Below are 19,185 nucleotides of genomic sequence, written 5' to 3' on the forward strand. Positions count from 1 at the left end.
CAATAAAGATAATTTATTACTTGGACCATTTAGAGCAGGAGGAGCAGAAACCTCCCTAAATGCTGTTATTGCCCTCATTAATCAGGAAAGCAAGCTTGACAGGTTTTATTTTTTTAATCGTTTATTTTAAAAAGTGCATGTTTGTGTTTAATTATACTTGTGTGAATCAATTCATTGCTTTGTTTGATAATTATCTTTTCCTTTGCAAAAAAATCGTGATAAGTCATGTCAATCATTCTGATTTGAAAGCTCTGGGCTTCACTCAGTGAATGTTTTAAATAGATGGAAAAGCACATGAGATGTTGGACTAGTAGAAAAGCTGGAAATGTTTTCTAGAATTTGTATATTTTGCTTTTAAAGTAAACTTCATTGAAATTATTTAAGAACCTATGTACTCTCTGACTGCTTCAATTATTTTGATTTGTTCATTTCTGGACCATCTTTGTCCAAGTCAGAATTTAAATATCACCATTTTTGTTCTAGTTGCTCATCAGTTGATCCAAAATTAATAGATTTCCTTTCTGGAAGCTCTCATTCTCCTGAAACTACTTGATGTTTTTCCACATTTCAGTGCTAATTTCATGGTGTAACCCCTTGCAAAAACATATTGAGCCATTTGGAGGGATATTCAGTCATCTACCTTTGGCAAAATGGCTTTTTTAAATATTAGACTTTACTAAAATTGAATAAATCGGTCACTCCAACATCTTGGAAAAGGTTGTGGCTAAACAACTCACAGCTGCTCTTGTTGAACATAACATCTATGATAGCTTCCAGTCAGGTTTTCGTAGAGCTCATTCTACTGAAACAGCTCTTTAGGGTCTCTAATGACCTTCTGACTCACAGTGATGCAGGGGACAGTTCTGTTCTGGTCCTGCTGGACCTGACTGCAGCCTTTGACACTGTTGACCATCACCTGCTATTGGAGAGGCTGAGAGACTGGGTAGGCCTATCAGGATCTGCTCTGGAGTGGTTCTCCTCTTATCTTTTTGAGCGCTCCTTTTCTGTGGCCGTCTCCAAGTTTAGGTCCTCCACCACCTCTTACCCATGGTGTCCCACAAGGTTCTGTGCTGGGGCCTCTGCTCTTCCTCCTCTATCTGCTTCCTCTTCAGCACATCCTGCACTCCTTCAAAGGAATCTCCTACCATCTTTATGCAGATGACATCCAACTGTACATCTCCTTTAAGCCCCATGAGATGTCTAAGCTGCAGCTGTTACACACCTGCTTAGACTCTATCAAAACCTGGATGGTGGGAGTTTTCTACAGCTGAATGAAGATAAGACTGAGATCCTCATCTGTGCCCCAGACAAGCTGGTTCCCAAAGTCAGAGACTCTCTTGGTCAGCTTGCTTCCCACACCAAACCTTCCGTCAGGAATCTTGGTGTGACCTTTGACCCAGCTCTCACCCTGGATTCTCATGTCAGTTCTCTTGTTCGCTCTTCCTTCTTCCATCTCAGGAACATTGCTAAGCTGAGTCCCATTCTGTCCCGCTCTGAACTTGAGACAGTTCTCCACACCTTCATCTCCTCACACTTAGCTTACTGTAACTCTTTTCACGTGTCTGAGCAGAACCTCCCTGAACCGTCTACAGGTGGTTCAGAATGCCTGTGCTCGGCTTCTGACCAAGTCCTCCAAACACACCCACATCACCCCGCTTCTCCTCCAGCTTCACTGGCTGCCAGTCAACTTCAGGGTTCATTTCAAGATCCTGGTTCTGGTCTATAGGGCCTTACATGGACAAGCACCATCTTACATTGGTGATCTTCTTAGTCCCTACACCCCCAGCAGGTCCCTGAGGTCCAGTGATCAAAGCCTACTGGTTGTGCAGCACCAGGCTAAAGGTCAAAGGTGACAGATCATTTGCTGCTGTGGTCTCCAGACTCTGGACCTCTCTCCCCCTGAGCCTGAGATTAGTGGACTCAGTGAACTCCTTTAAAAAGCAGCTGAAGACTCACCTGTTCAAGCTGGCTTTTGTATGACCTTCACCACTCTCTCTTTATTCTGCTCTCCCACCTATTCTACCTTCCTCAGGATCCACTGATTTCCCTCTTTCCTGATCACTCTCTCTCTTTCTTAACATTTTTTAATCACACTTGCCTATTTTTGCTCATTTTAAATATATTTTTAAACATTTTCTAAATGCTTTTTTATATTTTTACATTTTTTTGTTTTTGTGAAGCGCCTCGTGATTTTTATCTTGAGAGGCGCTATAGAAATGATATTTTCTTCTTCTTCTACTTATCAAAGGCTTTTTTCTTTGCTTCATTCACTTAAGCTTGAGTCATGTTTCTCTATCAGCTCCAAACGGGAGAGACACGCACGGACGGAGACGTTTTGCCCACATACTTGGTCTCCTGGGGAGTGTTGCAAAGCAATTCCCCGCCAGGACAACAGAGGGCGTAGTGCTGTTCTGTGGTATCCTGTCACGTATCCGGTCCAAGATAGTGTGTTTATATTGAGGTTTTTTTTGTCAATAAGAGACTTTTTAACACAGACAAATTTGTCTCTCATTCTCCTCCACCTCTTCATGCGCTCGCCACCTCTGAACCCACGTTTCCTGTCACTTCCATCCACAAATAAATTGTTTGCTGCACATATTTTCACTCCTCCAGTCACGGGGAATTAAACGTTCATGTTTTTAGAATTTTTTTCGCGAGGTGTTCTTCAAGCTTCTCCATGTCTGCCGCTAGTTATCCTCGGCTCTCTTTATGTTTTTGAGGGCGCAATGGCGGCGGTGTAGACGACAGCAGCGTCCTGACCAACCACAGGCTTGTGTTCTCTGTCTCGACAGATGGATGTTTAGAAAAGAGAGCTCGACTCCGTCCGTCCTTGCGGGGGCTCTCCAGCAGGCCCGCAAGGACGGATAATGGCGTTGCGTGTCTCCTCCTCCAGCTTAAGGTTTTATTACGAATATTGAGCTTCATTTCCTCCCTGCTTGTGTCCACCTATCGTGATTATGTTCTCATGAACTCAGCTGTTCAAAAATCACTATAATATATTTAGGAGTGTTTACAACTCCCTAGACAGAGCTTCTGATGGCAATAGAACAGAATCTTTCCCTTTTAAACGCCGGTCTCAGTTTCACACGGAGAAACCTTAAAATATGTTGTGTTAAATCATGTGACAACTATAATAAATATAGTCCCTTTGGAGTGTTTCTGCCATTATGAGCCTCTGGGGAGTCTAATTTCTGTAAAAGTGCAAAGAACACAAAAACATACCCAGCTGAGACCAGCCATCTGGGGCTGTTGTGTTTGCTATCTAAGCAGCTGTCTGGTCCTTCTGTAAATTTCCTGCAAGCACATGTTTAATTACCCGAGCAGCTTTAGATATTGATGCTTGAATCTGAACTCCGGTGGTTTCTAAAAGTTGTCATTGTTCGTTTGGTGGTAACCAGTCTGACGAGGCTCTTGTTTCCTCTGAGGAGGAGATTTAACTGATGTTTGCTACCAAACGGGCATTTTTAGAGTTGATGGTGGCCCAGTTTGGTTTGCAAACACTCGGGGTAATGCCATCCGCTGATAAACAGCAGCAGCAGGCCCGCAGCAGCAACAGTGTGAAAGGGTAAACATACAGCTCAGATTGCTGAATTTGCCAATAAACATACAGCAGCTCATTTACTAAACCACCTTTTCCCCATTCTCCATCTTCATTAGAAACATTTAACATCTGTTGGATCTTCGGGGTTTCTCAGAAGCTTGTAAGAAGGTTCTAAAAGCCCTGAAAATCAGTTTTATCTCATGTAATCATCCTTCATCTCCTCCTCCTCCTCCTCCTCCTCCTCGTGTCACAGCGTTATTCAGGTTCTCTCTGCTCGTCTTCAACCTTTCAGCAGAATGCTAAATAGAGTTGTCTCTGGGGTGGGGAAGCCTGCTGACACTGTCACTCCTGTCATTCCTCGTGATCCCTGGGGTCTTCAGGATGGAGTTTTATCTTTTCAGAGAGGAGAAAAGGATGTTGGAATATCTGTCCATCTGTCCATTTCAGTGAACTCCCTCGCTGGTTCGGAAAGTGTCAGCACTGACCAGCCCACGCAGCATCTTATGAGATTGCTTGTGGGGCAAATAACTTGAGCAACAAAGTAGAGATGTATGTAGTTACATTTGTGTGTGTGTGTGTGTGTGTTGTGCTCATCTGACTGAACTCTGTAGCACCAGGTGGACTCACCTCTCTGTCTGTAACGTGACTTTGGACGGCTCCACGTTGGGGTTCTCCCATTCCATCTGCGGGCAGTGCATGAAGTAACACAGGGTGTAGAGAGCTTCGGGCTCCCAGTGGACCGTGGTGTTGGTCTTCTGATGAACCGGAGTCCCATTGCTTGGGTTCTTGATGTGCAGTGGCTGGAGGAGGTGCATGGCCCGGGAGACCAGATCACCTAAGAAACAGCCATACATGTTGTTAGTGGAAACTCGTTAAAGGATATTTTGGCTGTTTAGAAGTGTTGATGTGTAAAAGTAGCTTTAGCAGGAATATTAATAGCTTTCTACATGACCTGACCTCCGGGGGGGCTCTGGATGTGCTACATTTTTGCTGCTAGTGACAATATTTTACACATTTAAACAAAAGCTCATGCATATGGCTCTGATTAGGGAATATATAGTTAAACAAAACATGCTACACATTATTTTAGGAGTTTTATGAGGTTAGGAGTTTGTCTGTTAATCGATGGTTTGCCAGCTTGATCCCCAGTCTTTAACTTTTATCTATTGAATAAAGGTTCAACTGTAACAACTGCCAATATCCTACCATGCGTATTGCAATTAAAAGTTAACCAGACAAATACTTATACTACACTATACTATACAATACCGTACTATGTTATACTATATGAATAATCTATTATTAATTGTCCACAACATTCTTGAAGCCACACTCAGGTTTATAGTAATTGTCCCCCGCCAACTTTAAAGACAAACAGACACCCTTGGCTAAGATCAAATGGGAGCGGCTGTGAAATTGGACGTCTAGACTTCTAATTTATTCCCGTTCCTTTCTCAGCATGTTCTACTGCCAAGCAACCATAAAACCAAACCTGGTGGCATTGCATGTAAAAATACTGGACAAGTCAAACAAGCTTGTTTCTTAGGATTTTTCTTTGTTTTTCTCAATGAAGCCGTACCACGTCATCATGCACCACGTCATCACTCACCACGTCATCATGCACCATGTACCACGTCATCAAGCACCACGTCATCACTCACCACGTCATCACTTACCACGTCATCACTCACCACGTCATCATGCACCATGTACCACGTCATCAAGCACCACGTCATCACTCACCACGTCATCACTTACCACGTCATCACTCACCACGTCATCATGCACCATGTACCACGTCATCAAGCACCACGTCTTCATGTACCACGTCATCATGCACCACATCATCAAGTACCACGTCTTCACATACCACGTCATCATGTACCACATCGTCACGCACCACGTCATCATGCACCACGTCATCATGCACCACATCATCACGCACCACGTCATCATGCACCACGTCATCACGTACCACGTCATCATGTACCACGTCATCATGCACCACATCAAGTATCACGTCATCACGTACCACGTCATTACGCACCACGTCATCACGCACCACGTCATCATGCACCACCACATCATCATGTACCACGTCATCAAGTACCACGTCATTACGCACCACGTCATCACGCACCACGTCATCATGCACCACCACATCATCATGCACCACATCATCATGCACCACATCATCACGCACCACGTCATCACTCACCACGTCATCATGTACCACGTCATCATGCACCATGTCATCACGCACCACGTCATCATGTACCACGTCATCATGCACCACGTCATCACGCACTACATCATCACGCACCACGTCATCATGTACCACGTCATCACTTACAACGTCATCACTTACCATGTCATCATGCACCACGTCATCACGCACCACGTCATCATGTACCACATCATCATGCACCACATCATCACGCACCACGTCATCACTTACCACGTCATCATGTACCACGTCATCATGTACCATGTCATCACGCACCACGTCATCATGTACCATGTCATCACGCACCACGTCATCATGCACCACGTCATCATGTACCACGTCATCATGCACCACATCATCACGCACCACGTCATCACGCACTACGTCATCACGCACCACGTCATCATGTACCACGTCATCACTTACAACGTCATCACTTACCATGTCATCATGCACCACGTCATCACGCACCACGTCATCATGTACCACGTCATCACGCACCACGTCATCACTTACCATGTCATCATGCACCATGTCATCACGCACCACGTCATCATGTACCACGTCATCATGCACCACATCATCACGCACCACGTCATCACTCACCACGTCATCATGCACCACGTCATCATGTACCACGTCATCATGCACCATGTCATCACGCACCACGTCATCATGCACCATGTCATCATGTACCACGTCATCATGCACCACATCATCACGCACCACGTCATCGCGCACTACGTCATCACGCACCACGTCATCACTCACCACGTCATCATGCACCACGTCATCATGTACCACGTCATCATGCACCATGTCATCACGCACCACGTCATCATGCACCACATCATCATGCACCACATCATCATGCACCACATCATCACGCACCACGTCATCACTCACCACGTCATCATGTACCACGTCATCATGCACCATGTCATCACGCACCACGTCATCATGTACCACGTCATCATGCACCACGTCATCACGCACTACATCATCACGCACCACGTCATCATGTACCACGTCATCACTTACAACGTCATCACTTACCATGTCATCATGCACCACGTCATCACGCACCACGTCATCATGTACCACATCATCATGCACCACATCATCACGCACCACGTCATCACTTACCACGTCATCATGTACCACGTCATCATGTACCATGTCATCACGCACCACGTCATCATGTACCATGTCATCACGCACCACGTCATCATGCACCACGTCATCATGTACCACGTCATCATGCACCACATCATCACGCACCACGTCATCACGCACTACGTCATCACGCACCACGTCATCATGTACCACGTCATCACTTACAACGTCATCACTTACCATGTCATCATGCACCACGTCATCACGCACCACGTCATCATGTACCACGTCATCACGCACCACGTCATCACTTACCATGTCATCATGCACCATGTCATCACGCACCACGTCATCATGTACCACGTCATCATGCACCACATCATCACGCACCACGTCATCACTCACCACGTCATCATGCACCACGTCATCATGTACCACGTCATCATGCACCATGTCATCACGCACCACGTCATCATGCACCATGTCATCATGTACCACGTCATCATGCACCACATCATCACGCACCACGTCATCACTCACCACGTCATCATGCACCATGTACCACGTCATCAAGCACCACGTCTTCATGTACCACGTCATCATGCACCACATCATCAAGTACCACGTCTTCACATACCACGTCATCATGTACCACATCGTCACGCACCACGTCATCATGCACCACGTCATCATGCACCACATCATCACGCACCACGTCATCATGCACCACGTCATCACGTACCACGTCATCATGTACCACGTCATCATGCACCACATCAAGTATCACGTCATCACGTACCACGTCATTACGCACCACGTCATCACGCACCACGTCATCATGCACCACCACATCATCATGTACCACGTCATCAAGTACCACGTCATTACGCACCACGTCATCACGCACCACGTCATCATGCACCACCACATCATCATGCACCACATCATCATGCACCACATCATCACGCACCACGTCATCACTCACCACGTCATCATGTACCACGTCATCATGCACCATGTCATCACGCACCACGTCATCATGTACCACGTCATCATGCACCACGTCATCACGCACTACATCATCACGCACCACGTCATCATGTACCACATCATCACTTACAACGTCATCACTTACCATGTCATCATGCACCACGTCATCACGCACCACGTCATCATGTACCACATCATCATGCACCACATCATCACGCACCACGTCATCACTTACCACGTCATCATGTACCACGTCATCATGTACCATGTCATCACGCACCACGTCATCATGTACCATGTCATCACGCACCACGTCATCATGCACCACGTCATCATGTACCACGTCATCATGCACCACATCATCACGCACCACGTCATCACGCACTACGTCATCACGCACCACGTCATCATGTACCACGTCATCACTTACAACGTCATCACTTACCATGTCATCATGCACCACGTCATCACGCACCACGTCATCATGTACCACGTCATCACGCACCACGTCATCACTTACCATGTCATCATGCACCATGTCATCACGCACCACGTCATCATGTACCACGTCATCATGCACCACATCATCACGCACCACGTCATCACTCACCACGTCATCATGCACCACGTCATCATGTACCACGTCATCATGCACCATGTCATCACGCACCACGTCATCATGCACCATGTCATCATGTACCACGTCATCATGCACCACATCATCACGCACCACGTCATCGCGCACTACGTCATCACGCACCACGTCATCATGTACCACGTCATCACTTACAACGTCATCACTTACCATGTCATCATGCACCACGTCATCATGCACCACGTCATCACGCACCACGTCATAATGTACCACGTCATCACTTACAACGTCATCACTTACCATGTCATCATTCACCACGTCATCACGCACCACGTCATCATGCACCACGTCATCACGCACCACGTCATCATGCACCACGTCATCACGTACCACATCATCATTTATGACGTCATCATGCACCACATTATCATGCACCACATCATCACTTACCATGTCATCATGCACCACGTCTTCACGCACCACGTCATCACGCATCACATCATCAAGTAACGTCATCACTTACAATGTCATCATGTACCACGTCATCACTTACCACATCATCATGCACCACCACATCATCATGCACCACGTCATCACTTACAACGTCATCATGTATCACATCTTCACTTACCACATCATGCACCACGTCATCATGCACCACGTCATCACGTACCACGTCCCCAAGTCAGTCTATTTAGAGAAGTCAGACTCAACATTCACCGCTCAGTCATCGTTTCAACCCACAAACTTGGCATCAAATGGCTTCCAACCCATTCAACTGACTAGTTAGTAATTTTATCTTCTTTCCTGAAACACCCAGGTATTCCTAGAGTAACCGCGTGTCTGTCAACTCCCAAGGCTAGTACCTCCGTATGTGGGTCAGCCTTACTCGCCGCAGAACTGACTGCTCAGCCTAGCTTCCCAGATTCCATCCCTGACGCTATTAGCCTTTATGAATGTTGGGAGTCCAATCACCTGGTCTCGGATGCTAATGAATACGCTATTAACAGCATTACAACTGACCACATCTTCTGTTTTATGCAATTTTATTTTAGTACCCTCTTTTATTGACCATATGATTATTTCTTCCATTGTAAGTTTGGTTGTCATTTTGCATTTTTTGCATTTCATTGAACCCTTGGTGAGTGTCTGTCTACCCAATTATGAAATTCACATTATGACCAAAGTTATGCATCAACAAATTTTTAATTGAAGAGCAGAAAATGTTTAATAGAAATATATTACCTAAAAAGTATGAACGTGCTTTAAAATCTTTTCTTGAATGCCTACAGCTGTATCAGGATGTTAATGAGCACAAAAAGAGTGTTTAAAATAAGTATGATGATTACAGGTCAGCAGGGCTGCAGCTTCATTTGAGTGTATTCATGTTTAAGATAAATAAGCAAGATTTCTTTAAATATCACAGCTGAACCTGGAAATTATATTTTTGGTCTTTGACGTTTATATGTATTTTTTTATTTAAATGTCATTCATTCCTTTTATAATGATCTAATTCAAGCTGTGTTCATGCGACCAAAGACAGAAAAGAGAACGGAGAAGACGGTCTTTAAAATTTTCCTGCTGTTAACCCAGAAGAGGTGCAAACTCCACATTCTGAAGAGCATTACTGCATAAATTAGCATTAACATTCATAAAAGCATAATTCTCTAATTTATCATGCTTCACAGCTGCTAATCGATGGGGTCATTACAGATGCATTTAAGAATAATGATTAAACGGCTCTAAAGAGGGAAAATACAGCAGACTAAGCCCGCAGCGTTGATTTCTCAGAAAAATCATTGATGTAATTATTTACTCAGTTTACTGGAATGCAGCAGCTTGGAGGCTCCAAGAGGAATAACAACATGCATCTTCTTCATAAAAACATGACTCATATGTAAAAATGTGTCAGAACCTGAAACTCTGAGCTGCAGAACAACAGTTGACCTAAAAAAAAGGCTGATATGGTTTTAAGAAAATAAGCTTTTGTCATCTGGTTCTCTCTGGAAAAATAAAATCCATGCAGAGTTTTAGATGTTAATATGAAATTTGAGGAAACAAAAGTTGCATTCATGGACCGTCTTGATGACAGAAGCAAAAACATCCTCCCACACACAAACACCCCGCCTCCAGACCTAAACCTGCATCGTTTCTGACATTAAACACAGAGAAGATGCAAACAATCCAACCACAGCTGGCCCTCTGAGGTGTAACCAGCACCAACATTAATAAACAACCTTCCTTTATTAATTGTCTCAGTGACTTTGATTTTTGTCAGCAGGACTTTTTCTTCCTGTGCTGTAATTACCCAAGCGACTCTCCTGTGTGGCTCATGCTTCCACTCATTTGAATAAATCACACTGTCTGCGAGCCAAATCCTCTTTGCTTGGATGGACTCATAACAAGCAAAACTTTCTGTTCTTTATTTAAGAATGTGTGCAGACAGCACATAATACTGTGTACAGTTATGAAATATCACAGGTACTTCAAAAATTTAACTCTATTTGCCGTTAAGTCAGTGGTTAGTTTTATTTGTAGCTAAAAGCAAATTCATAATAATTCAAATGTGTCTGAAACTGGCTGTTTAGCATGATAGCAAACCAAATAGGAGTAAAGTAAGCTCTGATTTCCTGTTGGCTGCAGTCAGACGACCCAAGCTCACAAAGTCAAGACCAAAAATACATTTTCAAGCAAGATTACAAACCCTTCTCCATGACTTAAAGGACAATGGCTGGAATAAGATTCACCTCATTACAGATCTAGAACAAGACGTGGAAATATGTTTACGACATTTTAATTAAGATTAATGAAAAACATGCTGCAAATTCAGAGTAAAAGACTAAAAACAATCCTTATTTTTTTTCTTACCTGTCCAGTTATCTCAGACGGAATGAATGATGCATGGACTCAAAAATAAATCTCACTCGCAAATTTGTGGGCATCAAGTAAAACATTTACAGTCTTAAAGGAGACATATTCTAACATTTTAAATATGTTTTAATCATTCCATAGTTGATATGAAACATGTTTCTGAAGCCCTCTCACAAAGCTATTTCAGCTGTTTTATTTTTGACAGTTTCAGTACCTTCCAGAATGAGCCGTTTCAGGGTTTTGTCACTTTAAAGCTTCCATATCATGCTATTGTAAATCTTTGAGAGCAATGGTAGGCACAGTGTATGATAAAATATTACCGTTGGCACCATTGAGATGTCTTTTATCATAAATACTAGTTATTTTCATCAGCTTGAATTTATACCTAGAAATAAAACGCTTTGTTTCAGTGAAACTCAGCCCATGCCCGCTCCAACAAAATGTGCCTACAACAGCGTCTTAAGTGAGTCAGATGTAGAATTAGCTATGGTAGTCCAGTGGTTAAGTTTTCTGTCTGCCATCTCAATTTTGCTATGTGCTGACATGGGTTTGAATCTTGGTGGTGTTGGCAGCAATTTATTTAGCCAGCGGAAGCAAATTTCGTGTTTTTATATTTTAGTTTTATTGATTATTTTTAGCTAAATATCTCTAAACTTCTTGGAATTTGGTCATTTCCAAGCAGCATTGTAGTTAAGTCACTCTGCTGACCTCCCATGGACTCAGACTGGCTAAATAAGCAAATAAAAAAAAAACATATTAGTCCTTATATTTTAAACAGTTTACAGATAAATGGATGAAAACACAATTGTGGAAGGCGTAGCTAAGATCAGGATGTGAACCTGCACAAAACTACATGCCAGCCCAGCACTCTTACCACTCAACTACCAAGTCTGTGACAAGACACCAGTTGCCTGAGCTCAGTATCCGGTGCTGGCCAGGGTAGACAGGTTTTAGACCAGAGACTAGCTTCCGGGAGAAGAGCAGGGCTTGATGACGAGACTAGTTTCCATTAATGCTTGACAGGATTTTCAAAGTAAAACTTAAAATTTGCAGCTGAAACAGGAAAATACATGAATGCAGCCAAAAAAGGTTTAGCGTTTGGGATTTTTGTCACAAGGAAATGACAATATTGCATGCTAGAAAGCTGCATACAGTGGATTTTCAATGAAATGGCTCCTTTAATGCAAAAGGCTGATGATGGACATGCCCACCCATCCATAATTGGCAGCCATAAGCTGAGGAGCTTGGATATCCAGGAGGGGTTCAGAGTAGAGCTGCTGCTGCTCCAGCATCAATGGGTGAGGGAGGCGGTAGGGGGTGGGGGTTCTGTGCTAAGTTTCCATTATGTGACATTACATTGCGAGACATTTAGAAACAGCTTGTCGAAGCATTTAATTCCTGAAACCAAAATCTCACAGAAAACTGATGAAAGGTTTTTATTCATGTTTGCACTGGTTATAAAGACAGTAAAGACAAACGTGGCAACACAAAAAGATGCAACAAATGAGACTTGCCTAATATGGTAAATGGCCTGTGTATACAACCCCCAAGGCACTTCACAATACAATATGTTCCATTTTAAACCACAGAACACGTGGAACATTCCTGAACATAATAGCCTTGTTAGAATGTAAGCACGTTTTTTTTTTAAACTTTAACAGAGAAAGGTGACTTTCTAAACTGCTTTAATAAACATTTTATGTCCTCAGGGTCTTTGTGTAAATCTGCATTCAGAATTGAATCTGCTCAGTGAACAGAAGCTTCTTTCTGAATCTATGGTTCAACCTTTCATATTTTGGATCAAAAGTCAGCAGGATGTAATTAACTCTGCAGAGGTTAATGGATGTTAGTGATAATGATGCAGAGAGAATGAGCACATCCTACAAAATCACTCATTTCAAAGCTAACTAAGGATAGCTTTGTCTCATCAAAGGCAGTATGTGCTCTAGATGAAGTTTTTTTCTCTACTTGGTTAAAGGTGTGTGTGGTTCCATCGGTTCCATCCACTATATGAAACTAAGATAAGATAAGATAAGATAAGATAACCTTTATTAGTCCCACAAGTGGGAAATTTGTTTCGTTTACAGCCAAGTAAAAGTAAAGTAAAAGTTATGCAGCAGAGGGAGAAAACACTAAAATACAATAAGTTCGATCGTAATGAGATAAAATAAACTCAATACATTAGACAATTTATACCTTAAGAATAGGTTAAAAAATAAAAACCATACTATATACAGCTTAGAAATACAGAGTAAACTTCATCCAACAGATTTGTTGTAAAGTCTGACAGCAGTGGGGAGGAAAGACCTCCGGAATCTCTCTGTCCCACACCTTGGGTGCCGCAGTCTCCCACTAAAGGAACTGCTCATAGCTGTCAAAGTCACCTGCAAGGGATGGGAGATATTATCCAACGTGGATGACAGTTTAGCTGTCATTCTCCTGTCACTAACCACCTCCACGGGGACCAGGGGGCATCCTAGAACAGAACTGGCCCTGCGGATCAGTCTGTTCAGCCTCTTCCTATCCTCCGCAGAGATGCTGCTGCCCCAGCAGACCACACCATAAAAAATGGCCAAGGCCACCACAGAGTCATAAAAGGTCTTCAGGAGAGGGCCCACAACTCCAAATGACCTCAGTCTCCGTAGTAGGTACAGCCTACTCTGCCCTTTTCTGTACAGGGCATCTGAATTATGAGTCCAGTCCAGTTTATTGTTCAGATGGACCCCAAGGTACCTGTAACTGTCCACAGTCTCAATGTCCATGCCCTGTATGCTCAATGGTTGAAGCGAGGAATGCTTATGCCAACGAAAGTCTACCACCAGCTCCTTAGTTTTGCTGGCATTAATCTGTAGATAGTTCAACTGGCACCAGTCCACAAAATCCTGAGTCAGTCTCCTGTACTCCTTGTCATCCCCATCCTTGATGAGACCTACAATCGCAGAGTCATCAGAGAACTTCTGCAAGAAGCACTGAGTAGAGTTATAGGAGAAGTCCGCAGTATAGATGGTAAAAAGGAATGGAGCCAGAACCGTTCCCTGGGGGGCCTCCGTGCTGCAGACGACACTATCCGACACACAGCCCTGAGTCCTCACATACTGTGGTCGGTCAGAAAGGTAGTCCAGAATCCAGGTAGCGAAGTGATGATCCACTCCAGCGTTCACCAGTTTGTCCTTCAGAACGGAGGGAAGAATGGTATTGAAGGCACTGGAGAAGTCAAAAAACATGATCCTCACAGTACTCCCAACAGTCTCCAGGTGAGCGAGCGAGCGATGCAGGAGGTGGATGACCGCATCATCAGCACCAATGCCAGTTTGATAGGCAACTAGGGTTGTCACGGTGTGAAAATTTTACCTCACGGTTATTGTGACCAAAATTACCACGTTTTTTGGTATTATCGCGGTATTTTTTTTAAATGTGCTACATTTTCAATTATATAAACCCTGTATGTCAGGAAATATTGTCCTCAGTTTGTGTCTAAATTTTGCCTAAAATGTGTTATTTTGTAATTATGTTGTTTATTTGTTTACATTTTTCCCCTTTAGTCTTTAAAATACCAATATTTGCCCATAACCTCTTACTTTTTGTCTGTTTGATGTCATCATTTTAACAATATTAGATCAGATGATACTCAGTACTCAAGTAGCCTTCTAATCAGATACTTTTTTACCCTTACTTGAGTAATAAACCCTATATCAGGAAAATATTGTCCTCGGTTTGTGTCCTTCCAGTGAGCTTTGCAGATGTGGGAAAATGTCATCAGGCAGTAATCATTGTTAAATTCATAATTATTCTCGGAGAGAGACCAACTCTTATCTGCCCCTGGGAGCCCCGTAATGCATAGCGTCATTTCAAAATGGGGGTGTCCGCAACACGGTTTATATGCAGGTAGCGGCGCTGCGGCTGCTTTATATAGCGACTCGTTGCATTCTCCCTCAACCCAAATCCTTGGATCACGCATTTTAGCTAAAACGCTAACGTTAGCTTGCCTTGCGTTGACTGTAGAGTTGTGGGTGGTGGTCACGCAGATGTGTCATGAGATTTGAAGCGTTGCTGCCTTTCACAGACACTTTTTCTGCACGTGCTGCAAACAGGATAGCCGTCTTCTATCAACTGTCCCTCTGCATTCTTCAAACATCCAAAAAATGCCCGTACTTCCCACTTTGTCTTCTTTGAGGGATAATAAATGTCCTGAGCGCTGCCGTCTCCTCCTTTGGCCATTATTTCAGCTTTAGCTTCAAGAAAGTTTTGGTTGTAAACAACAAAGCGCGCATGTGCCGCCGGCAACTTCAGCAGATGATACGGTGGCTGGTAAGGGTCACGGCGCCTACACCGCAGCCACAGTAATCCACCGAGATAATATAGTTTTTTTTTAAAAACAAGACGGTTATTATTATTGTCAACTTTTTTACCGGGGTTTACCGCTATACCGGTTACCGTGACAACCCTATGGTTAGTTTTCCTGTTGCGATTTAATGTATGAGCGGGAAAATCCTGACAGTTTTCTTTCTTAACTAATGCACAGGCCCAATAATTTGTACTGTGATTAAAAATTATTACATTTAGGAAGAAATAAAGAAAATAATAATGGACAATTCATTCCCGAGATGTCTTTTTGATGTCTGCTGAAACACAAGATATGTCCTACTCTTACTGCCAAACATGTCAGATGAGTTTATTGGCTCTTGTTTTCCCACACGAGGAAATCATTTACATTTATATTACAGCGTTTGAATCTTTCACCAAGTCCCTTGCCAGTGTGAGCTTTAAATTATGCATTCATAATTCAGTTCACATTTATATTGTTTAAAGATTCTTGTTTGCACAGAAGTAGTGGATTTTATGAGCTTGTTAAAGATTTATTTGAGTGAATGTGTGCAACAAATTACATTTTGCTCAGAAAGAAATTGATGCTGCAGCAAGTATTCATTAGTCTACCAATGCTTTAGCGCTTAGTCTGTAATTATTCCAGTTTCCCACTGCATAATTTGGCTCAACATGAGTCGGCACGCTTTAAAATTAGCAGCGTGTTAATTTTCTAGCATAAGCTGGAAAGAATTCAGTATTTTAGATTTGTTTTTGCAGGCAATCATCTCCGTTAAAAACAAAGACACAAGTGGGTAAAACGTAAAAGCAAGGAAAGGAAAGGTGGGTGATATTTAAGATTGTGAAAGATTTGAATTTGTTGCTAAAGCAGAGAGATCCCAGATTTGTCACATATCTGTTAAAAAGATTGATAACACACTGAGCCTGATCTTATTAATGTGTATTCATAGAAATAAAGTAAATAAGTGGAAAACAAGTTATTCTTCTCCTCTGCAGCAGAAATTATTCACGTGAGTTTAAGCTGGTTGACGATTTAAATAACAAACCGGTTTGCATCGATTTATTTTAGCTTAATGCAACATTAGTGAACAAAATTAAGAATTTAATCAGACTTTTTATAGATTTTTCAGTGAAAACTCAGCAGACTCATTTATAGCTTCTCTGCATTAATGGCCATTCAAACGTTAAATCCCATTAACACCCGTGAAACAATAAAGATTCACAAATTTTGGCTTCTTATGTCAAAACACAGCAAGTAGACACCATATTTTCCCTCCATGTAGATAAAGTGGGGCAAAAAAGTATTTAGTCAGCCACCGATTGTGCAAGTTCTCCCACTTAAAATGATGACAGAGGTCAGTAATTTACATCATAGGTACACTTCAACTGTGAGAGACAGAATGTGTCTTTTAGAAGCTTTTCTGTCCTCCACTCGTTACCTGTATTAATGGCACCTGTTTGAACTCATTATCTGTATAAAAGACACCTGTCCACAGCTTCAAACAGTCAGACTCCAAACTCCACTATGGCCAAGACCAAAGAGCTTTCGAAGGACACCAGGAAAAGAATTGTAGACCTGCACCAGACTGGGAAGAGTGAATCTACAATAGGCAAGCAGCTTGGTGTGAAAAAATCAACTGTGGGAGCAATTATCAGAAAATGGAAGACATACAAGACCACTGATAATCTCCCTCGATCTGGGGCTCCACGCAAGATCTCATCCCGTGGGGTCAAAATGATCATGAGAACGGTGAGCAAGAATCCCAGAACCACACGGGGGGACCTGGTGAATGACCTGCAGAGAGCTGGGACCACAGTAACAAAGGTCACCGTCAGTAACACACTACAACGGCAGGGAATCAAATCCTGCAGTGCCAGACATGTTCCGCTGCTGAAGCCAGTGCATGTCCAGGCCCGTCTGAAGTTTGCCAGAGAGCACATGGATGATACAGCAGAGGATTGGGAGAATGTCATGTGGTCAGATGAAACCAAAGTAGAAATTTTTGGTATAAACTCAACTCGTCGTGTTTGGAGGAAGAAGAATACTGAGTTGCATCCCAAGAACACCATACCTAGCATGGGGGTGGGAACATCATGCTTTGGAGCTGTTTTTCTGCTAAGGGGACAGGACGACTGATCCGTGTTAAGTACAGAATGAATGGGGCCATGTATTGTGAGATTCTGAGCCAAAACCTCCTTCCATCAGTGAGTGCTTTGAAGATGAAACGTGGCTGGGTCTTCCAACACGACAATGATCCCAAACACACCGCCCGGGCAACAAAGGAGTGGCTCCGTAAGAAGCATTTGGAAGTCCTGGAGTGGCCTAGCCAGTCTCCAGACCTCAACCCCATAGAAAATCTGTGGAGGGAGTTTAAAGTCCGTGTTGCTCGGCGACAGCCCCAAAACATCACTGCTCTCGAGAAGATCTGCATGGAGGAATGGGCCAAAATACCAGCTACTGTGTGTGCAAACCTGGTAAAGACCTATAGTAATCGTTTGACCTCTGTTATTGCCAACAAAGGTTATGTTACAAAGTATTGACTTGAATTTTTGTTATTGACCAAATACTTATTTTCCACCCTGATTTACAAATAAATTATTTAAAAATCCTGCCATGTGAATTCATGGATTATTTTTCACATTCTGTCTCTCACAGTTGAAGTGTTCCTATGATGTAAATTACTGACCTCTGTCATCATTTTAAGTGGGAGAACTTGCACAATCGGTGGCTGACTAAATACTTTTTTGCCCCACTGTATGTTGTGCTGGAATGTAATCGTTTATTTCCTGTCACACACTTGGTACCAGAGGTGTGACCAAGTCACTGCTTTGCAAGTCACAAATAAGTCACAAGTCTTTTCAGTCAAGCCTCGAGTCAAGTCCAAGTCAAAGACAACCAACTCCAAGTCGAGTCCAAAGTCAATGATATGGAAGTCCAAGTCAAGTCCTTAGCTTTGAATTTTCAAGTCATAATCAAGTCATCTGTCAAACTTCCAATTTAATGACAATGATTATAAATGAATTCCAGAAATAAAGCTTCATTTATTTGCTCAAACAAGCAGAAACTGAAATAGATTCTAAACAAAGTGGTGCTGCATTTAACAGTACAAGATCAAACCCAGGACAAAGAATGATTTGTGATTTTTGTCCATGTCATGCCACTTCTGTGCTCAGATAGGCTCAAGTCATCATCAAGTTAACAGATGCAAGTTGACTCAAATCACAAGTTATTGGCGTTCAACTCAGAGTCAAGTCGTAAGTCTTTATAGATTTTATCAAGTCAAGTCAGAAGTCATTAAAATAATGACGCGAGTCTGACTCGAGTCCAAGTCATGTGACTCGAGTCCACAACTCTGCCAGGTACTAAAGTAATTCACACATGGTGGTTTTGTGAAGTTGGTCTCAGGTACAGAGTGATATTTGAGGTGGGACAGTAGAGAAGATAATGTTTTTGTCTCCTGTAACACCTAAAAGTGGATGGCCATGTTGTCTCCAGATATTGTTTCCCCTTGGAAAGATGTG

At 42.9% G+C, this 19,185-nt stretch overlaps 1 protein-coding gene across 3 annotated transcripts in view; it reads right to left on the reverse strand.

The window, feature by feature from the left end:
* The window catches only part of btbd11a (BTB (POZ) domain containing 11a), a 305,711-nt gene that overhangs the window by 52,163 nt on the left and 234,363 nt on the right, over window positions 1-19,185 (reverse strand). For all 3 annotated transcript variants that reach the window (XM_015961280.3, XM_015961288.3, XM_070547202.1), the window contains exon 3: window positions 4,169-4,376. In XM_015961280.3, coding sequence (XP_015816766.3) covers window positions 4,169-4,376 — 208 coding nt within the window. The remainder of the gene's footprint in view (window positions 1-4,168; window positions 4,377-19,185) is intronic.

The sequence above is a fragment of the Nothobranchius furzeri genome, chromosome 1 (genome assembly GCF_043380555.1).
Source record: "Nothobranchius furzeri strain GRZ-AD chromosome 1, NfurGRZ-RIMD1, whole genome shotgun sequence".
NCBI lineage: Eukaryota > Metazoa > Chordata > Actinopteri > Cyprinodontiformes > Nothobranchiidae > Nothobranchius > Nothobranchius furzeri.